The sequence below is a fragment of the Ornithorhynchus anatinus genome, chromosome 7, assembly GCF_004115215.2.
Source record: "Ornithorhynchus anatinus isolate Pmale09 chromosome 7, mOrnAna1.pri.v4, whole genome shotgun sequence".
Classification (NCBI taxonomy): domain Eukaryota; kingdom Metazoa; phylum Chordata; class Mammalia; order Monotremata; family Ornithorhynchidae; genus Ornithorhynchus; species Ornithorhynchus anatinus.
The window spans coordinates 69,473,241-69,496,717 of record NC_041734.1 but is presented as its reverse complement, the minus strand read 5'-3'; the positions used below and the strand labels follow the sequence as shown (position 1 = coordinate 69,496,717).

The 23,477-nt window shown below is 52.8% G+C and overlaps 1 protein-coding gene across 6 annotated transcripts in view; it reads left to right on the top strand.

The window, feature by feature from the left end:
• The window catches only part of KCTD20 (potassium channel tetramerization domain containing 20), a 45,855-nt gene extending 24,323 nt beyond the window's left edge, over positions 1 to 21,532 (top strand). The window contains exons 1-9 of one of the 6 annotated variants that reach the window (XM_039912532.1): positions 1,354 to 1,457; positions 5,769 to 5,998; positions 7,287 to 7,474; positions 8,444 to 8,684; positions 9,210 to 9,312; positions 10,328 to 10,448; positions 14,116 to 14,313; positions 15,602 to 15,712; positions 18,008 to 21,530. In XM_039912532.1, coding sequence (XP_039768466.1) covers positions 7,318 to 7,474; positions 8,444 to 8,684; positions 9,210 to 9,312; positions 10,328 to 10,448; positions 14,116 to 14,313; positions 15,602 to 15,712; positions 18,008 to 18,309 — 1,233 coding nt within the window. In that variant the 5' untranslated portion in view covers positions 1,354 to 1,457; positions 5,769 to 5,998; positions 7,287 to 7,317 and the 3' untranslated portion in view covers positions 18,310 to 21,530. Of the gene's footprint in view, positions 1 to 1,352; positions 1,458 to 5,768; positions 5,999 to 7,286; positions 7,475 to 8,443; positions 8,685 to 9,209; positions 9,313 to 10,327; positions 10,449 to 14,115; positions 14,314 to 15,601; positions 15,713 to 18,007 lie in introns of those variants that run through there. The other 5 variants (XR_003760950.2, XR_005660185.1, XM_029069216.2 and 2 more) reach the window with 5 other exon arrangements.
• The last annotated feature ends 1,945 nt before the right edge of the window (positions 21,533 to 23,477 follow it).

Here is a 23,477-nt window from a genome sequence, read left to right as displayed (position 1 = left end):
TGATGGTATTTGTTAAGCGCTTACTGTTGTGCTGGGGTAGATACAAGCTAATCAGGCTGGACACAGTCCAGTCCCACGTGGTGCTCGTCGTCTCAATCCCCATTTTACAGACGAGGTGACTGAGGCCCAAAAAAGTGAAGTGACTTGTCCAAGATCACGCAGCAGACAAGCGGCGGAGCTAGGATTAGAACCCAGGTCCTTCTGACTCCCCAGCCCAGGCCCTACCCACTAGGTCCCGAACAAAGTCAGGTGTGAATTTTGAACCGGAATTATCCAGAAAATGTCCCCAGTTCTCCATGGCTTTTGGCCAAGGAAACCCCAGCCAAAAGGTGGCTGTCAGAAAGCCCAGGGAGTCCCTTTCGTAAGAGCGAGGGCTTCGCTCATTCATTCGGTTGTATTTATTGAGCACTTACTGTGTGCAGAGCACTGTACTAAGCGCTTGGGAGAGTATAATACGACCATAAACACACATTCCCTGCCCACAGTGAGCTTACAGTCTAGAGGGGGAGACAGACATTAATATAAATAAATTGAATGAATGGATGGATGGATGAATGCATGATTAACTTGCATCTATCCAAGCATATAAGCACAGTGCCTGAAACATAGTAAGCGCTTAACAAATACTAAAAAAAAAGGAGAGTGAAACCTCATTTAAACCCAAAGGACATTACTCAGACCAAAATTGCTACATTTTAAAGGTCTTGTTTCATAATACGTATTTGAGTTGCCAGGCTGCGTGAATTTTAGGACCCAGTTCCAAAAGAAGTTTCCGTCCAATCCAGATGATTGCAATATTATTTGAACCCCGTCTCCCAGGAGCTTTAGTCATCCGAATGGCTCCAGTAGATGTTTTTGAAGAAGAAGTAAATTTAAAGGCATGTTTTTCAGCCAGGGTATAAAATATAAATAGGCTGATCGTATATTCTGGTCTAGTGAGGTCAGTCGGGGATATTTGTAGACTGTCTTGGCTTGTGAAAAATAAAGCTAGAAACGTGCCAGGATGGGGACGGATTGGGCAGTCTGTTTACCACTGACTCGCAGCTATTCTCGCTCACCTTACGTGCTTAGAATTTCACTTCCTGGTTCGAATGCGGTCAGCTCTGTTCTGCTTAATTTAGGGCCCGCCCTTCAACCTCCCTTCCCATTTTGGGACTTGTTTAAACATTCCAAAATGTTGGGGAACTCTAACCTCACGCTGCCTCCACTGCCCCGCAAGCATTTTAATACTCACCTCAGCCCCATAACACTTATATAAATCTCCTAATGCTCTACCGTAGTCGTCTGGAAGATGTGTCCATAGAGTTTTCTTGGTAAAAAATACAGAAGTAGTTTACCATTCATCGCCTCCTTCTGCGCAGTGAAAACTCGAGTCTCTGCCGTTGTCTTCGATCAGCGTTTTGATCCCTCGATCATCCGCCTCTGACTCTTTGCCAGGCCGCTGCTGCCCAGCACAGGTGAATCAACCTTGATGCTTCAGCTTAGACCTTTCCATTATGGGTAACCCTAGTGAGAGAGTATCTCTCAAAGGCCCAGCTCAGTTTCTTCGGCGTGCGCAGACTCTCCTCCCACGGTAAGGTGTTGATTCATAGGAGAGAGAGCTGGACGGTGGAAAAAAAAGAAGCAGCGTGGCGCAGTGGAAAGAGCACGGGCTTTGGAGTCAGGGCTCATGAGTTCGAATCCCAGCTCTGCCACTTGTCAGCTGTGTGACTGTGGGCAAGTCACTTAACTTCTCTGTGCCTCAGTTCCCTCATCTGTAAAATGGGGATTAAGACCGTGAGCCCCACGTGGGACAACCTGATTCCCCTGTGTTTACCCCAGCGCTTAGAACAGTGCTCTGCACATAGTAAGCGCTTAACAAATACCAACATTATTATTATTATTATTAAAAAGAATAGAAAGGGCATCGATTCTTTTGAAAGGTGGTGTGGGAGAAGGCTTTGGGGAACACCTAGGACTGCCTGAAAAACAAATAAATGGGTTTTGTAGCAAATTAAGCCAAAGTGGGCTTTGGAAGGCCAAATGATTCGACTCAGATGAGCATATTTTGGACACATCATCAGGAGGGCTAATTCTCTGGAGAAGACACTAATGCTAGGAAAAGTCTAGGGAAAAAGTGGAAGAGGCAGAGAACGTGGAAGAGGCAGACCTGCACCTAGATGGATAGAAACCACACCGATAACGGAAGAACGTTAGCAAGGTGCAGATCACGGCAGAAGACAGGTCGTTCTGGAGAAAATATATCCAAGAGTCGCTCTGAATCGGAAACGTCTCGAGAACGCTTGATGATGATGATAATAATGCTCTACTATTTCCCCTCTCTGTAACTGGTTCTAATGTCTTTCTCCCTCTGGACACTGTAAGCTCCTTCATCATCATCAGTGGTATTTATTGAGCGCTTGTTAGGTGCAGAGCACTGTACTAAGTGCTTGGGGGAGTACAATATGTGGGTAGAGATCATGTCTACCAACTCTATATGGTACTTTTCCCAAGCGCTTAGCTCACAGTAGGCGCTCAGTACATAGCCTTGATTGATTAATGGCATTGAGGGACTAGAGCGGTTGTTGGCGAGCATTCCACCTTTCCTCTTTCTACTCGCCTGTCACTTACTATGGGCTGGTCAAGCACTGTTTTTAAGAACTGGCATAGATACAAATTAGAGAAGGAGTGTGGCCTAGTGGACAGAGCACAGGCATGGAAGTCAGAAGGACCTGGGTTCTAATCCCAACTCCTCCACTTGTCTGCTGGGTGACCGTGAGCAAGTCACTTAACTTTTTTTTTAGTGGTATTTGTTAAGTGCTTACTCTATGCCAGGCACCGTACTGAGCACTAGGGTTGATCAACCAATCGATCCATGGTATTTATTGAGCCTTTATTAAGTGCAGAGCACTGTACTAAGCACTTAGGCGAGTACAGTGCAACGGTATTAGCCGGCACATTCCCTTACCACAGCGGACTTACAGTCTAGAGGATACAGACTTGATCAGGTTGGACCGAGTCCTCGACCTACATGGGCCTCAGTGTTTTAATCCCCCTTTTAAAAATGAAGTAACTGAGGCCCAGAGAAACGAAGCAACTTGCCCAAGGTCACACAGCAGATAAGTGGCACCGTCAGGATTGGAACCCAGGTCCTCCTGGCTCCCAGGACCGTGCTTTATCTACTAGGCCTCACTGCTCCTCTAACATCTGTGACATCAGAATGAGGAGAATAGGAAAGTGCATAGAAAGTGGCAAGATGGGTGCCGTCGGGAAATCAGTTGGGCCCCAATAAAACTGGAAGAACCCTTTGCCAGGGATTCCAAAGCCAGCAGCAGAGTTTCTTCAAATATATTAAAATCCGGAGGCCAGCTCGGGAGTTTGTGGGGCCACTTGACAGTTGAGGGGGCGAAGGGGCCATTGGGCATGAAAAGTAGATTACCGAGAGGTTTAGGGAATTCTCAATGAAGAAGTTATTGGCGAGATTCCCTAACCCATGTTTGGGATCCTACCAAAAGAAATGCCATAATGAAGAAATAGTCTCGAGAATGGCAGTCGGGAAGTTGGCCTTTATAAGTCCTTTACCCTGGGAAATTCAAAACAGTGACTGACTTTTTAATTACTGTCATGCCTCTGGGAGAGTTTTCCAAAGCTATCAGTGAGAGAAGTGGCTTTCAAAACTTGGTTTAGCAAATAAGCGAAAGGAACAATAACCATTTAGCAGATTTGGACCATCCTTGTATATTTATTTCTGAATATTGGTGAGAAATTGTGCTTAATGCAATAGCCTAATATTTAATAGTCATGAGCACCTTGGGGCAGATAATTGCAGAGTTTCTCCAGGAGGCAAAAACTCTCTAAAATTAAGCCTCAAGTGAGGAATCGTAAAAACACAAACAAGCAAACAACAAAAAAAGAACTGCTTTATCGGAGTCATTTTGCTAAGAAGAAATCTGGAACGATCGCAATATGGCGGAGTAATAATAATAATAATAATATTGGCATTTGTTAAGCGCTTACTATGTGCAAAGCACTGTTCTAAGCACTGGGGAGGACACGAGGTGATCAGGTTGTCCCACTTGGGGCTCACAGTCTTCATCCCCATTTGACAGATGAGGGAACTGAGGCACAGAGAAGTGACAAGTCACCCAGCTGACAAGTGGCAGAGGCGGGATTCAAACCCATGACCTCTGACTCCCAAGCCCGGGCTCTTTCCACTGGGCTACGCTGCTTCTCTATTGCAAGATCGCTCCCACCCCTGGTTCAGCGGGACACAGGGATCCGTGGGAGATCTAACAAAAGGGCTACAATCACAGCACTTTGATGTGCCTTTAGAGTATTAACAATTGTGCTATTTTTGTGCACCTACTCTGTGCCAAGCACTCTACTAAGAGCTGAGGTAGATTCAGGACAATCAGATTGGGCACAGTCTCTGTCGCGTATGGGGCTCTCGGGCTAAAGCCACGTCACAGTTTAAGCCTTGCAGCGTGGCTTAATGGAAAGTGCCCGGGCTTGAGAGTCAGAAGACGTGGGTTCTAATCCCGGCTCCTCCACTTCTCCGCTGTGTGACCTTGGGCAAACCACTTAACTTCTCTGGGCCTCAGTTCCCTCATCTGTAAAATGGGGATGAAGACTGTGAGCCCCACGTGGGACAACCTGATTCCCCTGTGTTTACCCCAGCGCTTAGAACAGTGCTCTGCACGTAGTAAGCGCTTAACAAATACCAACATTATTATTATTATTATTAACCTGATTATCTTGTATCTACCTCAGTGCTTAGAACAATGCTTGACACATAGTAAGCGCTTAACAAATACCATAATTATTATTAATTTTTATTGTCCCATGGCCCTGTGCTCCTGGAAAGGGTCAGTTTGGGATGGTGAGATGGGGAAGTATATTCCCATTGAACACAGAAGCAGTGTGGCCTAGTAAAATGAGTCTAAGTCTGGGACTTAGAAGATATGGGCTCTACTCTCAGCTCCACCACTAGTCTGCTGAGTGACCTTGAGCGAGTCATTTCGCTTCTCTGTGCCTCAGTTTCCTCATCTCGTAAAATGGGGATTCAGTCCTTCTCCCATCCACCTAGATTGTGAGCCCCATGCGGGACAAGGACTGTATCCAAACTGTAACTTGGTATCTACCCCAGTGCTTAGAACAGTGCTTGGCACGTAGTAAGTAATTAACAAACACTGTAATTATTAATTTTTATTCCATAGATGATAAGCTCTCTGTGGGCAGGGATCATGCCTACCAACTCTACTGAACTTTCCCAAGCCGTTAGTACAGTGTTCTGCACACAGAAAGTGCTCAATAAATTCATTCGTTCAATCGTATTTATTGAGTGCTTACTGTGTGCAGAGCACTGTACTAAGCACTTAGGAGAGTACAATACCACAATAGACACGTTCCCTGCCCACAGTGAGCGTACAGTCTAGAGGGGAGAGACGGAGATCAATACAGATAAATAAAATGACAGATATGGACACAAGTGGTGTGGGGCTGAGAAGGGGGAAGAGCAAAGGGAGCAAGTCAGGGCGAGGCAGAAGGGAGTGGGAGGAGAGGAAAGATGGGGCTTAGTCGAGTAAATACGATTAATTTGGGGGGGGGGAGAACAGATATTTACTCCCATTTTACTGATGGGGAAACTGAGGCACAGAGAATTTACGTAACTTAACCCAAGCTCCCTCATCAGGCAAATGGCAGAACTAAGGTTAAAACTCGGGTTTCCTGACCCAAACCCGAGTTCTTTCCCCTAACTACACTGCTTCGTATCCTTTATTTACCCTTAGAATTTCCATCGGACGATCAGGTGGAAGATGTGCCGCCCGGTCTCGGCGCCCCGGTACCTCTGTAACAGCAGCGCAGGGAGTTCGCACGGTCTTCCTTGCCCGAGATAGAATTTAAGGAATCGATTTCTACGTTTGGCCGACTCGAAGGCTGTTGATTTTCCAGCTCCGGGGAAAGTCAGGAAGCCGGACCCACCTCCTGAGCCCGACTCACAGGCTCTCGGAAGAGAACGGTACCGGAAAGTCGGACGCCACCAGGCGAGGCAAAGCTGAAATGGGCCCACAACAAGGAAGGCGGCTTCGGGAAGCCTCCTGACTCATTTTCTCCTCAGATGAGGAGTGGGTACAGCAAGGGCCTGGGAGTCCGAAGGACCTGGGTTCTAATCCCAGCTCTGCCACTGGTCTGCCGTGCGACCTTGGGCGAGTCACTTCACTTCTCTGAGCCTCAGCTGCCTCATCTGTAAAATGGGGATTAAGACGGTGAGCCCCATCTGGGGACAGGGACTGGATCCAACCCGATTAGCTTGTAATAATAATAATAATGGTGGCATTTGTTAAACGCTTACGTGCCAAGCACTGTTCTAAGCACTGGGGAGATACAAGGTGATCAGGTCGTCCCATGTGGGGCTCACAGTTTTAATCCCCATTTTACAGATGAGGGAACTGAGGCACAGAGAAGTGAAGTGACTTGCCCAAAGTCACACAGTTGGCAAGCGGCGGAGTCGGGATTAGAACACATGACCTCCGACTCCCAAGCCCGGGCTCTTTCCACTGAGCCACGCTGCCTCTCTGTATCTACTCAGTGTTTTGAATTGTGCTTGCAAGCACGTAGTAAGCGCTTAACAAATACCACAGTTATTATTATTACTAGGTACCTAACTTCCTACCAGGGAAGGTTTTTTTGTTTTTATATTTTGGGCATTTGCTAAGTGTTTACTTAGCCAGGCACTGCACCAAGCACTGGGGTATCAGGATGGGCACAATCCATGTCCCACATAGGGCTCACAAATCATAATCCCCATTTTACAGATGAGGGAAATGAGGCCCAGAGAAGTGACTTGCCCGAAGTCACACAGCTGATAAGGGGCGCCAGAGCCGCCATTAGAACCCAGGTCCTTCTGACTCCCGGGCTTATGCCGTAGCCACTGGATCATGCTGCGTAAGGGACTTGGAGAGGTCGTCCATCCCAGTCCGCTGCCCTCAAGGACCATAATGCCCAGCAACGGGGCGATCTAACGAGAACCGGGAGTGATATCGTATCCCGGGCGGCCATCGAGAGGAGGGGGCAACCCGGTGTGCCCGCGTGAGTTTGGAGAGCTCACCGTTTCCAGTCCTGAAGCCCACACCCGGGTCGGGGGCTCGAAGGAGGGTCCCGCTGTTGCCCTGGCACCGGTCCAGAGCTCGGGTCCCCTCCAGAGAGGACAGCCTACTTGGGCCCCCCGCCCGACCCCGAGAATCGGAGACGGGAACCCACGTAGGCAGGGCTCGAGGGTGACGTTCGGGGCGTCTGCCTCCTTCCAGGTTGTTTCCCCGGGTGAGCGAGAGTGCCAGGATGAACATCAGCCGTGGCCTGGAGGGTGAGGGGACCCCGCCCCTGGAGTTCAGCCGCCCAGGGGAGATGCTCCCTGCCGCGCCCCGCCAGTCCGAAGAGAGTCCGCTGACCGCCGGCGTCCGGAACATGAGCCTCTCTGCGGGGCCGTGGAGCCACGGTAGGGCAGAGGGACCCTCCTGTCAGTCCCTGACAGCGGAAAGGGATGGAGGGGCTCGGACGGAGGCCGAGGTCTCTCCAACTGCCTCTTTTCGGCTGCCGTGGAGCGTCAGTCGATCGTATTCATTGAGCGTTTTCTGTGTGCTTCCTGTGCGCTTGGGAGAGGACAATATTACGATAGACACGTTCCCTGCCCACAACAAGCTTACACTCCAGAGGGGGAGACGGACGTGAATATCTGTCGATCAGTGGCCATTTATTGAGCGCACACTGTGTGCAGAGCACTCTACTAAGCACTTGGGAAAATGCAGTCTAACAGTCGGTAGAAACGTTCCCTGCCCACAACGAGTTTTCAGTCTAGACACTGTCCCTGTCCCTTAGGGCGCTTACAATCTAAAAACAGAGGGGAAGAAGGGATTGGCGACAGGTAAGGAGTCAGCGTAGGGGGCACCAGATTGTGTGCAGAGCACTGTACTAAGCACTTGGGAGCGTACGATATCACAGAGTTGGTAGAAACGTTCCCTGCCCACAAGGAGCTTGTTTGAGATGGAGTGAGTGTGTTTGTGGTGTATTTGTTTGAGATGGGGCGAGGGTGCGAGGGTGCGTGTGGGTGTGTATTGTATCTGAGATGGGGTGTGTGTGTATGTGTAATTGAGATGGGGCGAGTGTGTGTATGCATGTGTGTGCACATGTACATCTAATTGTTTGAGTTGTGCGTGACTGTGTGTACATTCGTATTTGTTGAAAAAGGGCAGACCTCCTGGGAGGCGCTGTACAAATTTCAGGGCTCGGGACAGCGGCCAAGTCGGCCGGGGCCGCCCCTCCCCGACTGGCCGTCGGCCAGGAGCGTCTCGCCCCCCGCTCCCCGCCCCCTACCAGACAGCCCGTTCCCCCCCGACCCAGCGCAGGCGGCTTCCGCGGACGGCCGGAATGGCTAAGCTAGCCTGGCTCCGTTGGCCGGCCCTTTCAGATCCTCCCGTGGAGCGACCCGCTCGGCCGGCGTTCCCCCAGCTCCCGACCGCCAGACCCCCCGCGGACGCCGCCGCCGTCCCCCAGCCCTCGGGCTGCCCGGCCGCCAGGAAGAGGAGCCCGGAAGGCTTCGGCCCGGCCGACAGGCACGCCCCGGAGAAGGTCACCCTGATCGTGGACGACGCTCGCTTCGTCGTCAACCCGCAGATCTTCACCGCCCACCCGGACACCATGCTGGGCAGGTAACCGGTCGGGGCCGGCCGGCGGGCGGACCTGTCCCGGGGAGGGAGTCGGGGGAGGGATCCTTCAGCGGAGTTAATTGAGCACCTACTGAGTGCAGAGCGCGACACCTAGGCACTCGACCATTTTCTGATATCTGTCAAGCGCTTGCTGGGTGCCAGGCACCGTACTAAGCGCTGGGGCAGATAGAAGGTAATCAGGTTGGACGCAGCCCCGGTCCCACCTGGGGCTCATAGTCTGAGGCCCAGAGGAGTGAAGCGACTTGCCCAGGGTCACACAGCAGACAAGTGGCAGAGCCGGGATTAGAACCCAGGTCCTTCTGTCTCCCAACCCTGTGCTCTCTCCACTAGGCTACCCTGCTTCTCCAGTTTCTGCCCCTCATCCTGGAAGGGGCCAGAATGGAGTTGACCTCGAGGGAAGAGGAGTCCCTACCTGCCTGTCTTCCCTGGGCGGTTGCATTTCCTCTCTCCCTCGCTTTCTCAGTCTCTCCCCCCGACCCCTCTCACTGTCTATCTCACGTCTTTCAGGATGTTCGGCCCTGGGAGAGAATACAACTTCACCCGGCCCAACGACAAGGGGGAGTTTGAGATCGCAGAGGGGATCAGCTCCACAGTGTTTCGAACAGTGCTGGTGAGGGGGGACCATCCGCAGTGGGGAAGGGGAGGGGGCGGCGCCCGGCCGGCTACCGGGACGTGGCCACCTTAGCCACCGCGGCCCGGTCTCCTCCCTCCCCTGGGTTTGGCCTCTGTCTCCCGAGAAGCCACGTCTGTCTAGACGGATGTCCTGGTGATGCTTTTGCCTCTATCTAATCGCCTTGTAGTTTTTAATAGTAACTGTGGTTTTGGGGCGCTTCCCGTGTGCTCAACATTCATTCATTCAGTCATACTTAATGAGCGCTTACTGTGTGCAAAACCCTCTACCGAGCACTTGGGAGAGTACAGTGCGGTAATAGACACATTCCCTGCCCACCACGAGCTAAGCACTGTACTAAATGGTGGGGTAGGTGGAAGGCAATCAGGTCCCACATGGGGCTCACAATCTGAGTAGGAGGAAGAACAGGCATTTTTAAAAATGGTATTTGTTAAGCACTCACTATGTGCCAGGGGACTGTACTAAGTGCTGGGGTAAATGTAACGTATTTGGGTTGGACACAGTCCGTGTCCCACACGAGGCTCACAGTTTTAATCCCATTTTGCAGATGACACTGAAGCGTAGGAAAGTGAAGTGACTTGCCCAAGGTCACACAGCAGACGAGGGGTGAAGCTGGGATTAGAACACAGGTCCTCTGACCCCCAGGCCCGTGCTCCTTCCCCTAGGCCACACTCAGACAACCTTCTCCTTTAACAGAACGGAAGTATGTGGGTGTGATATTTGTTAAGGACTTACTACGTGCCAAGCATTGGTCTAAGCGCTGGGGTGGATACAAGGTAATCCCACATGGGGCTCACAGTCTTCATCCCCATTTTACAGATGAGGGAACTGAGGCACAGAGAAGTGAAGTGACTCGCCCAAAGTCACACAGCTGATGAGTGGCGGAGCCGAGATTAGAACCCACGACCCCTGACTCCCAAGCCCAGGCTCTTTCCACTGAGCCACGCTGCTTCTCTCTTCTCATGTGACACTCTTTTGGTGATCTGCTTTACAGGATTATTACAAGACTGGAGTCATTAACTGTCCGGATGGAATTTCTATACCTGACCTGAGAGATACGTGTGATTATCTCTGCATCAACTTTGATTTCAACACTATCAAATGTCAAGACTTGAGTAAGTGCCGGGGATGAGCTATTCAGTCGTACTTAGTGATTCGATCGTACTCATCGAGTGCTTTCGGTGTGCAGAGCACGGTACTAAGCACTTGGGAGAGTACAATAGAACAGCAAACTGAGAAGCAGTGTGGCTCAGTGGAAAGAGCCCGAGCTTGGGAGTCAGAGGTCATGGGTTCGAATCCCGGCTCTACCACCTATCAGCTGTGTGACTCTGGGCAAGTCACTTCACTTCTCTGGGCCTCAGTTCCCTCATCTGTAAAATGGGGATGAAGACTGTGAGCCTCACGTGGGACAACCTGATGACCCTGTAGAGAAGCAGCGTGGCTCAGTGGAAAGAGCACGGGCTTTGGAGTCAGAGGTCATGAGTTCGAATCCCAGCTGTGTCACTTGTCAGCTGTGTGACTGTGGGCAAGTCACTTCACTTCTCTGTGCCTCAGTTCCCTCATCTGTAAAATGGGGATGAAGACTGTGAGGCCCACGTGGGACAACCTGATTCCCCTGTGTCTACCCCAGCGCTTAGAACAGTGCTTGGCCCATAGTAAGCGCTTAACAAATACCAACATTATTATTATTATTATCATCTACCCCAACGCTTAGAACAGTGCTCTGCACATAGTGAGTGCTTAACGAATACCAACATTATTATTATTCCCTGCCCACGACAAGTCGGTAGTTTCCCAGGGTTTGGCTACAGGAGTCTCTTCCAGATCCAGCCAGAGGGAGCCTAGGCAGGGAAGCGTCTGAGAATTCCGATTCAGATGGCAAAAAGTCTTTATCTGCCCTGATTTTGAGGCAGTGCGGGGTGTCAGGGTGGACGGAAGCATAGACTTTCGGAAGACTCGTGATTTATAGCCTCTCACTTGCTCTCACCCTCTCACTTGCTGGGTGGTCTTGGACAAGGCACTTCACCTCTCCGGTCCCCCAGTAGAGGGATGTTAGAAGAGCTGTTAGAAATGAAAACTCTTGCTGAATGGTTGGGGAGAGGGGTTTAATGTTGGAACTCTTCACTAAGGGCAGGTGAAGCTCGTTGTAGGCAGGCAAAGTGACTACCAACTCAATTGTTACTTAGTACAGTGCTCTGCACAGAGTAAACACTCAAATACCAGTGATGAAGCGGCGGGGCCTAGTGGAAAGAGCACGGGCCTGGGAGTCGGAGGAGCTGAGTTCATTCATTCAATAGTATTTATTGAGCGCTTACTATGTGCAGAGCCCTGTACTAAGCGCTTGGAACGTACAAATCGGTAACAGATAGAGACAGTCCCTGCCCTTTGACGGGCTTACAGTCTGATCGGGTTTACAGTCTGATCTGTCCCATATGGGACAGGGATTTGGTCCAACCAAATTACCTTTTATTTATTCCAGCATTTCGAACAGTGCTCGGCACATAGAAGCTTTTAACAAATGCCATTATTATTATGGCCTGGGCTGGGGAAAGAGCATGGGCCTGGGCGTCAAAAGGACCTGGGTGCTAATCCCAACTCTGCCACTTGGTCTGTTATGTGACCTAGGGCAAGTCACTTAATTTCTCTTCGCCTTAGTTACCTCATATGTAAAATGGGGGATTATAAGCCCCGTGTGAGACCGGGACTGTTTCTTTCACTCATTCATTCATTCGGTCGCATTTATTGAGCACTTACTGTGTGCAGAGCACTGTACTAAGTGCTTGGAAAGTACAACATAGCAATAAAGAGAGACAATCCCTGCCCACAATGGTCTTACAGTCCGGGAGGTGTGGGGAGACAAACATCAAAATAACAAATGCATATATATATGTACAATTATAGATATATACATATATGCGTAGGTGCTATGGGATGGAGACAGGGAGAAGAGCAAAGGGAGCGAGTCGAGGTGACGCGGAAGGGAGGGGGAACTGAGGAAAAGGGGGCTTAGTCCGGGAAGGCCTCTTGGAGGAGGTGCGCCTTCAGTAGGGCTTTGAAGCGGGGAAGAGTGATTGGCGGATTTGGGGAGGGAGGGGGTTCAAAGCCAGAGGTAGGACGTGGGTGTGGGGTCAGCAGCGAGAGAGGCACAGTAAGAAGGTTAGTACCAGAGGAGCGGAGCGTGCGGCCTGGGATGTAGGAGAGAAGGGAGGTGAGGTAAAAAGGGGCAAGGTGACAGAGAGCTTTAAAGCCAATAGTGAGGAGTTTTTGTTGGATACGGAGGTGGATAGTCACTGGAGATTTTTGAGGAGGGGGCTGACGTGCCCTGAATGTTTCTGTAGAAAGATAATCTGGGCAGCGGAGTGAAGTATGGACTAGAGTGGGGAGAGGGAGGAGGTTGGTAAATCAGAAAAGAGGCTAATGCAGTAATCCAGTCGGGATAAGATGAGTGATTGTACTAACGTGATAGCAGTTCGGATGGAGAGGAGAGGGTGGATCTTGGCGACGTGTGAAGGTGAGTCCGACGGGATTTGGTGATGGACTGGATACGTGGGGTGAAAGAGAGAGCAGAGTCAAGGATGACAAGATTAGAGCCTTGTGAGACGGGAAGGATGGTTGTGCCGTCTGCAATGATGGGAAAGTTCGGGTGAGAACAGGGTTTGGGAGGGAAGGTAAGGAGCTCTACCTTGGACGTGTTCAGTTTTAGGTGGCGGGAGGACATCCAAGTAGAGATGGCCTGAAGTCAGGAGGAGAGGCGAGCCTGGAGGGAGGGAAAGAGAACAGGGGAGGAGATACAGATTCGGGTGTCGGCTGCGTAGAGATGATAGCTGAAGCTGTCAATGAATTCTCCAAGGGAATGAGTGTAGATGGACAACAGAAGGGGACCAAGAACTGAACCCTGAGGGACCGCTACAGTTAGGGGATGGTGGGAGGGTGGGGGGAGCCCGTGAAGGAGACTGAGAATGAGCAGCCAGAGAGATAAGAGGAGAACCGGGAAAGGACGGAGTCGGTGAGGCCAAGGGTGGATAACGTTCCGACCTGATGAACTTGTATCTGCTCCGGTACTTAGTACAGTGCCTGACACATGGTAAGCGGGCACTGCTATTTGTTAAGCGATAACAAATATTATTAAAATAGACGACAGAGACACACCTTGACTGACCCCGAGACCAAGCCTCTGGCTGTCTGGGCTCTCTCCCTTAGTCTGTCACTAATTTGGTAGTTTCCCTCAGCCTCAGTTTACTCTCATAAACCCCTTCTCCACCCCCCAGGACAGAACTACCTCAGTCAATTGTACTTATTGAGCGCTTACTGTATGCAGAGCACTGTACTAAGCACTTGGGAGAGTACAAATACAACATTCATTCATATAGCTGTATGTATTGAGTGCCTACTGTGTGCAGAGCACTGTACCAAGTACTTGGGAGAGTACAATATAACTATAGGAGACACATTCCATGCCCATTAGGAGGTTCCAGTCTAGAGGTGATGATGGTATTTAAGCGTTTACTATATGCCAATCACTGTTTTAAGCGCCGGGTTAGATACAAGGTAATCAGGTTGTCCCACGTGGGGCTCACAGTCTTCATCCCCATTTTAGAGATGAGGGAACTGAGGCACAGAGAAGTGAAGTGACTTGCCCAAAGTCACACAGCTAAGTGGTGGAGCTGGGATTAGAACCCACGACCTCCGACTCCCAAGCCCGGGCTCTTTCCACTAAGCCACGCCGTCCTGGCCGGTGGCCCTGGAACCTTCCTTCCCACCCGCCTCTTCTCTCCTGTCCAGGTGCGCTGCTGCACGAGCTCTCCAACGACGGCGCCCACAAGCAGTTCGATCATTACCTCGAAGAGTTGATCCTGCCCATCATGGTGGGCAGCGCCAAGAAAGGGGAGCGCGAGTGCCACATTGTCGTGCTGACGGACGAAGACTCGGTAGACTGGGATGAAGACCACCCTCCGCCCATGGGGGAGGAATATTCCCAAAGTAAGACGCCCCGGGTCTCCGCTGATTGGGCAGTTGCCCGGGATTGGGGTGGGCCCCGGATCGGGGAGGGAGAACGCGGGCCCGGCGGGGCGGGACCCTGAGGCCGTGCCCTCTCCCGGGCGCTTGGAGCGCCGTGGCCGCAGGCTTGGCCGGTATGAACGATGTCTCCCCCCACCCCGGGGACGGGGAAGACCTCGGTGGCTGAATTCCAAAGAGGCAGGAAGCGGCCGGTCAGCTCCAGGTCTGCCCACCAAGGGCCTGGCGGCCGTCGTGGGGGACAGCTGCCCTCCGACTCCTGACTGTGGGCCGGGCCCACCCCTCTCCCCGTGTCCCTGCCCCTGCAGCAAATACTGCTTGGGGAGGAACTGGTTGCCGAGAAGGAGCCCGACGTTCAGCAGCTGAGGAGCCGGTCCTCTCCCAAGTGCTCAGGACAGTGTTCTGCACACACAGTGCTCGTTAAGCACGGTGTAGTGGATAGAGCCTGGGAGTCAGGAGGTCATGGGTTCTACTTGTCTGCTGTATGACCTTGGACAAGTCAGTGGGGATTGAGACTGTGAGCCTCACGTGGGACAGGAACTGTATCCAACCTAATTTGCTTGTATCCACCCCAGCGCTTAATACAGTGTCTGGCACATATTGAGCGCTTAAGAAATCCCCAAATTATTATTATTATCACCACTGAGTGATTTATCGTGGCATAAGGAGGAGGAGTTTTTTTCCAGCCCCAGAGAAGCAGCGTGACTTAATGGGTAGAGCACAGGCCCGGGAGTCAGAGGACCTGGGTTCTAATTCCGGCTCTGCTACTTGTCTGTTGGGTGACCCTGGGCAAGTCACTTCGGGCCTCCGGGCCTCAGTTACCTCATCTGGAAAATGGGGATTAAGAGCGTGAGTCCCATGTGGGACAGGGACTCTAGCTGACCTGATTAGCTGGTATCGACCCCAACTCTTAGACCGGTGCTTGACACATAGTAAGCACTTAAGAAAATATCATTATTATTATTCTCTGGGCCTCAGCTACCTCATCTGTAAAAAAAAAAATAATAATAATAATAATGCTTGGCACACAGTAAGCACTTACCAAATACCATGATTATTATTATTATTATCATCAGGGAGGGGGCAAGCCAGGAGGTGCTCAGGGCTGGCCACGGCTCACCCAGCCTGGGCCACCCTGCGGGCTGAGCCGCACCTGAGGAGGTTTGGGTCTCCCCGGGGCAGGGAGGGGGGAGGGCCCCTTCCCCTCTCGTCTCCACGCAGGCCTGGTCTGACCTACTACTGGCTCTCTCAGTTCTTTACAGCTCCAAGCTCTACAGGTTCTTCAAGTACATCGAGAACCGAGATGTGGCCAAAACGGTCCTGAAGGAGCGGGGGCTGAAAAACATCCGCATTGGCATTGAAGGTAAAAGAGAACCCCCCCACCCCCATTTCAGCGCCACTTTTCAGATCGAACGCTTTGCGAACTGTGGGGCTCCATCCCTGCCCTCAGAGAGCTTCGCCATCTCCGGTTACCCGTCAATACTGCCAGACCCACCCGGAGGGGCTGTGAGTGGTTTTCTTTAAGTTTTCTTGATCAAATATTTTCTATTCTTTTCTTCCACGGGAGAGACTTTTACAGGTCTTGAAACTAGCCCCTCTCCTGTCTGCTCAGGGTGAGCTACAGTGGGGTGAAAAGAAACTGATGTCTTCCCACTTTCGACCCACGGGACCTCCCTGGGAAGAAGCAGAGTGGCCTAATGGGTAGAGCATGGCCTGGGCGTCAGCTCCGCCACTTGTCTGCTGTGACACCAGTCACTTCACTTCTCTCTGCCTCAGTTCCGTCATCTGTAAAGTAGGGATTAAGACTGTGAGCCCTGAGGGATGGGGACTGTGTCCCACCTGATGAGCTTGTAATAATAATAATAATAATAATGTTGGTATTTGTTAAGCGCTTACTATGTGCAGAGCACCGTTCTAAGCGCTGGGGTAGACACAAGGGAATCAGGTTGTCCCACGTGGGGCTCCCAGTCTTAATCCCCATTTTACAGATGAGGTAACTGAGGCACAGAGAAGTTAAGCGACTTGCCCACGGTCACACAGCTGACAGGTGGCAGAGCCGAGATTTGAACCCATGACCTCTGACTCCAAAGCCCATGCTCTTTCCACTGAGCCACGCTGCTTCTTGTGTCTACCCCAGCGCTTAGAACAGTTCCAGGGAGCAGAAAATGAAGGCAGCAGGTGGTGGGTCTGCTTACTCTATTGTAATAATCATAATTGTGGTATTTGTTAAGCGCTTACTCTGCATCAAGTACCATACTAAGCGCTGGAGTAGATACAAGATCATCAGGTCACAGTGTAAGTGGGAGGAAGAACTGGTAGTGAATCCCCGTTTTGCAGATGAAGGAACTGAGGCAGAGAAACCAGGTGACTTGCCCGAGGTCATACAGCAGACAAGTGGCAGTTTGGGGATTAGATCCCAGGTCCTCTGACTCCCAGGCCCGAGTTTTTTCCCCTAGGGCGGACTGCCTCTGTCGTACTCTCCCAAGTGCTCGGGACAGTGCTCTGCACACAGTCAGTGCTCACTAAATACCACTGAGTGATTTATTGCGGCAGATTGGGGGCGGTTTTTCCCAGTCACTGGCCCCATTCATCAAGCTAAAATCTATGCAATCAATCAATGGTATTTATTGAGTGCTTACTCCATGCACAGCACTATATTAAGCGCCTGGGAGAGTACAATACAGTAGAGTTGGTTGACCCAATCCCTGCCCACAGGAGCTATCTTCAGAGGAGACAGGCATTAAAATGTAAGAAGGCTGGATGAAACGATCAACCCTTTAACTCTATTGCTTGAGCACTTTGTAGAGCGCCCGGCGGAGAATAGGCACTCAGTTGATTGCCAGTCGATTGATGCCTGACAAAACTCGCCTGCCCCCCGGTCCTAATAATAATAAATTATAATGATGGTATTTGTTAAGTGGTTAGCGTGTGCCAGGCACCGTCCTAAGCATCGGAGTGGATACCCGCTAATCGGGTTGGACACGGTCCCTGTCCCACGTGGGGCTCATCCCCATTTTGCAGATGACTGAGGAACACAGAGAAGCCAAGTGACTTTAAGGTCACACAGCAGACAAGTGGAGGAGCCAGGTTTAGAACCCAGGACCTTCTGACCCCTAGGCCCGGGCTCTAGCCGCTAAGCCCTGCTGCTCCTGCTTCTGTGTGCGTAAGCGCTGTGGGGCAGAGGGTGGGGTGAATACCAATTGCCCAAAGGTACAGAGCCAAGTGCGGAGCCGATGCAGAAGGCGAGAGGGGGTCGCGGAAAAGAGGGCGTAATCAGGGAAGGCCTCCTGGAGGAGCTGTGACCTCGGTAAGGCTTCGGAGGTGGAAGGAGCGTTGGTCTGGCATGCTTGGAGGGGGAAGGAGTCCCAGGCCAGAGGGAGGACGTGGGGAAGAGAAAGGGTTGGGCTAGCGGGCCTCCGTCGTGCTGCCTCGATGTCAGTTCTTGGGGAGAATTCAAGCCAAAGCACGCTTGAGGTGTTTCAAACATAATAATAATGTTGGTATTAAGCGCTTACTACAGGCCGAGCCCTCTTCTAAGCCCTGGGGTGGATACAACAACAATAATAATAATGTTGGTATTTGTTAAGCGCTTAACTATGGAGTCCAGCCTCCCCACCCAGCCACCCATCCTCTCTCTCTGTCTGACGGCACCTCGCAGGCTATCCCACCTGCAAAGAGAAGGTCAAGAGGAGACCCGGAGGCCGGTCGGAAGTCATCTACAACTACGTGCAGCGCCCCTTCATCCAGATGTCCTGGGAGAAGGAGGAGGGGAAGAGCCGCCACGTGGACTTCCAGTGCGTGCGCAGCAAATCCCTGACCAACCTGGCGGCGGCGGGCAGCGGCGACGACGGCGCCCCCGAGGACCGGGACCTGGGGCTCCCCCACCCGCCCCAGGTGGACGAGTTGGACCGCCTCAACGCCCCCGCCTCGCAGGGGGCCCCGGGAGACTTCCCGGACTAGCGCCGCCCGCCTCTCCGGCCTCCTCCGCTCGGGGTGCCCGTGGGGGCGGAGGTGGGCGAGCCGCATCCCTCCCCTTCCCCCCCCCGCCTCACCAGAGGGTCCCCGGCCGGTCCGGACCGGGACCCTCAATTGGGGGGAAGCGGGAGAGGAGAGAGGAAACCGCTCCCCCTCCCCCGAGAGAGCCCTCTGGACCCCTGTGTCTGTTGGCCGAGGGAATCGCGGAGAAGGAAAAAATCGGGCTACCTCGTGCGAGCCGGGAGATCCGGGCCCCCTTCCCCCCGGACACCCCGCCTCCAGGGGTCAGGCGCCATTTCCTCTGGGAAGATCCCAGTCACACGGGGACCAGACAGATCGAGGCCGTGACCCGGAAAGAGCGGAGAGGACCCGGCCCCCACCCCCCGCGGCGAGCTTCGAAAGAACCGAGAGCAGTTATCAGACTGAAACGTTCCAGGCCAGTCCTCGGAGGGAGCTTAACTGGTTTTTTCTGGTCGGTAAAAACGGAGCCCCACAGAGACCGTTCGGCGGCCGGGGCGGGCCGGGCGGGTTCTGCCGGCGGTTGGTCACGTTCCTCTGGCCCGGCCTCGGCCGCCTGCCGCCGGGGACCCGGACCGACTCTTTTTGGAACCAGATGGGACTCTCGAGCCGGGGGAAGAGGGAGACCGTTATAAAGCACCGTGCGGCCGGGGCTCGAGGGGGAGAGTCCCGCTGAACTCCCCCCGCCCCCACAATGGGAACGGCGGCCCAGTTCAACCGAAATCTGCAGCCGATGGCACTGGGTACCCCCCCGGCTTGTCACTGCGAAGGGCCAAGGGATGAGCCACAGGCAGCCCACCCGGGGCTTTCCGCCAGGTGGGGTGCGTATCCACTAACCCCTCCCTCCCACGCAGAAGCCTGTGACCCAGGGTCTACCTCAGGGGTCCCCAGGGAACTACGGGACCTAGGGAGCAACTCCAAGTGGGGCCGGGCCCTCACTCGTTCCTGCCCGGGGAGGGGGACTTGAGGCAAGAGCAGGTCTGAGACACTCGGCCTGCAGCCCCTCAAAGCTCTCTCCTTGCCCTTGCCAAATCCGGTCAATGTCCCGCAGGGAGCTGGATAGGGCACGATGGACTCAACCCTGGAGTTGAGAAAAGGAGGGGCTTTCGTTGCTGGGGCCTGGGCCTGGGACGGACGCCACCCTGTCCCCTCGCTGGGCCAGGGAGAGGGGAGGGTGAGAAAGGGCAGGAGGAGGGGACTGACCTCGATTAGTGTTCCCTCAGAGTGCCGTCCTCGCCCTTCTCCCCTGGCGACAACTGTTGCTCTAGAGCAGCCAAGCGGCTCGGTCCGGGAAGACATCAAATTGGGTCTGCCCAGCTTGCTGTTTCGGTGTCACTTGGGGGTCCCGGGACCCGTGTGCTAATCCATCCTGGCCTCCAGCCAGCGGCTGTTGCGTGGAAGTGGGGCGGGGGAAGGTTGGATTTACAGTGAAGTAAGATACATTAAGGTGGGTTCCAACTGTACGACCGGCTCTTCGGGCACCAACTTGGAACGTCCCAAACGCTCAGAGTTTTGATTTTCTTTGACTTTTGCACAGAAATGTTGCCGGCCCTCACTCCGGCCCTTTGCCCGAGGAGAACTGAAGCCCGAGAGCCAGTTTTCAGCGAAGATCAGGGTAGGCAAAACTCTGTGAGGAGCGTTCTTCCCGACCTGTTCCCTGAAGAGACTAGAAATTCCATAAGGGGAAGCCAAAGACCCCCCATCAGAGGTAGAGGCCCTACTACTCAATGGTCAGCCCTCTTCCCTCCTCGCCCAACACACACACAGACAATATATATATAGTAATATATATCTCTATATGAGAGAGATATATATCCAGGTGCTCTTACCAGGAAGGTGTTGGTGAACTCACCCAAAATACTCTTCACTCCTGCCCCCAGAGGGACCAAACCACCAAGTTTCCACAAGTAAATGACCTTAGAGGGTTCAGATGGTGGTACCTCCCGTCGTAGGCAGCCGGAGAGTACGTTCTCCCCGCAAGACTGAGAACGGGGTCCCCTGTCTGTGGCCCCCACAGTATGCTGTCCCGGAGAGATCCCTGCCCTCCGATACCCAGTGAGCGTTCACACACACATACGCACCTCTCTCTCTGTCGTAGGTGAACTTCACCATCTGAAGTGTCTCCTTCCAATCCGAGGGAGGAGTCTGTATACAGATAACTGGGAGGAATCGGGCACTTACCTCCCCTTTGGTCACTGAGTAGCCAGCACACTCACCCAGAGGTCGCATTCTCATTTGTCGACGACTCCACCGGCGACTTGTATCCACCGGGGTTTTAAGTCCCAGCTCTCCCACTGTAGGGGTGGAATCGGCCTGACCCATTCCCCGGGGCCCGATACAGCCTTGAAAATGACTCGTACTCACCTGGGACAAGTAACGGTGCCAGGTGCAGGGAGAGACCCCCACCCAAGCCCCAACCTGTTCCATCCCTTTCACTGCGGACTCCTCGTAAGACTTGACGCTGTGCCATTACTGTCCTGGGGCAGACCAGAGGTCCCAACCTGCCCAGTATTCGCTCCCCTTCAGTAGTCCCGGGAGGCTCAGGACGTGTTGGCTGCCTCCTTGGTCATCTATCCTGCCGAACCATCCGGGTTAGACCATCTGTCGCTCCCAGACTTTACCTCTCCATCCCTCACTTACCTTGTAGAAAATGGGTACGTTTAACCTCTACTCATCCCGGAGGCTCAACGTTCAAATCCCAGAGCACTTAAATTCCTGCTCTCTGCTTCTGGGACACAGGGATGCTGGGGGACCGTCAGAGTCCAAAACGGACATCTCTTTAACTAGGTGCTTCCTTTCGTGCCCTCCCGGGGCCGGCTGCCGTTGCAGAAAAGATCTGCGTTCTTATTTTCAACCATCTGCGTTTGTGTATTGTAATATTTTTATGACTTTTTTTTAATTTGCTGCTGAAGTGTCTATAGTTCTCCCCCTCTCGACGTATAATAGGTCTTCAGCCGCTTAAGATCAAGTACGGTGATGCCCTTAGCGAGCTAGAGGGGCGGGTGGTTGTCTGTAAATAGTCTCTGATCCTCATCTGGGCGGGTCGACATCTTCGTCTTTTTCCCAATTCGTCTCGATGCGGCTTAAGTGAAGTTTTCTTTCCAAGTGCCTCAGTCCTGTTGATGGAGCTAGGTGGAGAAGGGCTGACTTTTTCAATAAAATATTTTGTTCGCATCGATTTTCCCAGGTAGCGTCGTAGAAGACCGAGTATCGTTTTTACCTGCGCCATTTTCCTTCCCCGGGAGCGTTTCGAAATGGAACTGAGCGCTTCCACCGCATTCAGCGTTTCAAACACGTTAGTCTGTTAGCTCGTTGTGGGCAGGATCGTGTCTACCTTAGTCTAGTGTATCGTACTCTTCCAAAGCGCTTAGTACGGTGCTCTGCACACAGAAAGCGAGCGCTCAATAAATACAACTGATGGACTGATTTGTGTTTCCCATGTAAACAGTATTTATCGAGCACCAGAAAGCACGCTGGGCCCCGTAAAGATGCATTTACTAGAGGAATTTCCAGTCTGAGCTCACTGGGCAGGGAACGTGTCTATAACTCTGTTGTCTAGTACGCTCCCAGGTGAAGGGAAACGACTTGCCCAAGGCCATACAGCAAAGGGCAGAGCCGGGATCAGAACCCTGCTCCTCCGAACCTAGGCCCGTGCTCTTCCCGCTAGGCCGTGCCGATTGCGTGTCCGTATTGGCATCCCTTGCCCGGACCCCATTGGCCTGGGCGAGCTTGGCTGTAAATCGCTCATGAAACCTCACTCACCCCGAAGGAGCTACGGGCTCCTCTCCTTCCCACTGTTCCTCGACCTCTCCGGAGTCCTTCACGGCTGTAGCCTCCGTGCCCCCTGCCTACGAGTTAATCGGGTTAGACACCGTCCACGCGCCATATGGGGCTCACAGTCTTAATCCCCATTTAGAGATGAGGGAACTGAGACCCAGAGGAAGTGAAGTGACTTGCCCAAGGTCACACAGCACGCAAGTGGCAGAGTAGGGATGGGCACCCGGGGTCTTTCGGACTTAGAGGCCCGGGCTCTCTCCACTAGGGCATGCTGCATCTCTACTGCTCGGCACTTACTAAGTGCTTAATGAATACCGTTAAAAAAAAACAACGGGGGGGTGTTATTCACGGGAAGCAGTGCAGCCTAGTCATTTTTCCCACTAAGATGCACAAATGGCCCACTGGAAAGGGAACCGGGAAGGCTGAACAACTGGGCAAGTGGTTTCCGTGGGGGAAATAAGCGCCCTCGGCGGGGCAGAGAGAGCAGCAGTCTCTCGCGCTATGAGCCCCACCCCTCCTATCAGAGAGACCACCATCCTCCTGGCCCCTTCAAAACCCTCAATAATAATAATGGTGGTATTTATTAAGCGCCTACTATGTGCAAAGCACTGTTCTAAGCGCTGGGGGGATACAAGGTGATCGGGTTGTCCCCCGTGGGGCTAACAGTTTTTAATCCCCATTTTCCAGATGAGGTCACCGAGGCACAGAGAAGTGAAGTGACTTGGCCAAAGTCACATAGCTGGCAAGTGGCGGAAGCGGGATTCGAACCCATGACCTCGGACTCCCAAGCCCGGGCTCTTTCCACTGAGCCACGCTGCTTCCCTCCGGTAGGCCTTTTCTGACTAGGCCCACGCTCTAACCACTAGACCAGGCTGCAAAGCGAACCGGAGGCTGCGTGGACGCCATCCTCCCCTTCTCGAGCGGGCATCCCCCTAGAGGTGGCAGAAGCCAAGCAACGGGAAGCAGTGCGGCTTAGTGGATAAAGCATGGGCTCGGGAGTCAGAGGCGGGTGAAGTGAAATGACTTGCCCAAGGCCACACAGCAAAGGCCAGAGCCGGGATTAGAACCCCGCTCCCGAACCTAGGCCCGTGCTCTTCCCGCTAGGCCGTGCTGACTGCGTGAACGTATTGGCATCCCTTGCTCAGACCTCACCGGCCTGGGCGAGCTTGGCTGTAAATGGCTCACGAAGCCTCGCTCACCCCAAAGGAGTTACGTAGCGGGCAAGTCACTGCACTGTGCCTCAGTTTCTCCAGCTGAAAAAATGGGGATTCAATACTTGTTCTCCCACCTACCCCAACTAAGACCCAAGTGGGTCGGGGCCAGTGTCCAATCTGATTACTCTTGGTATATCGTACTCT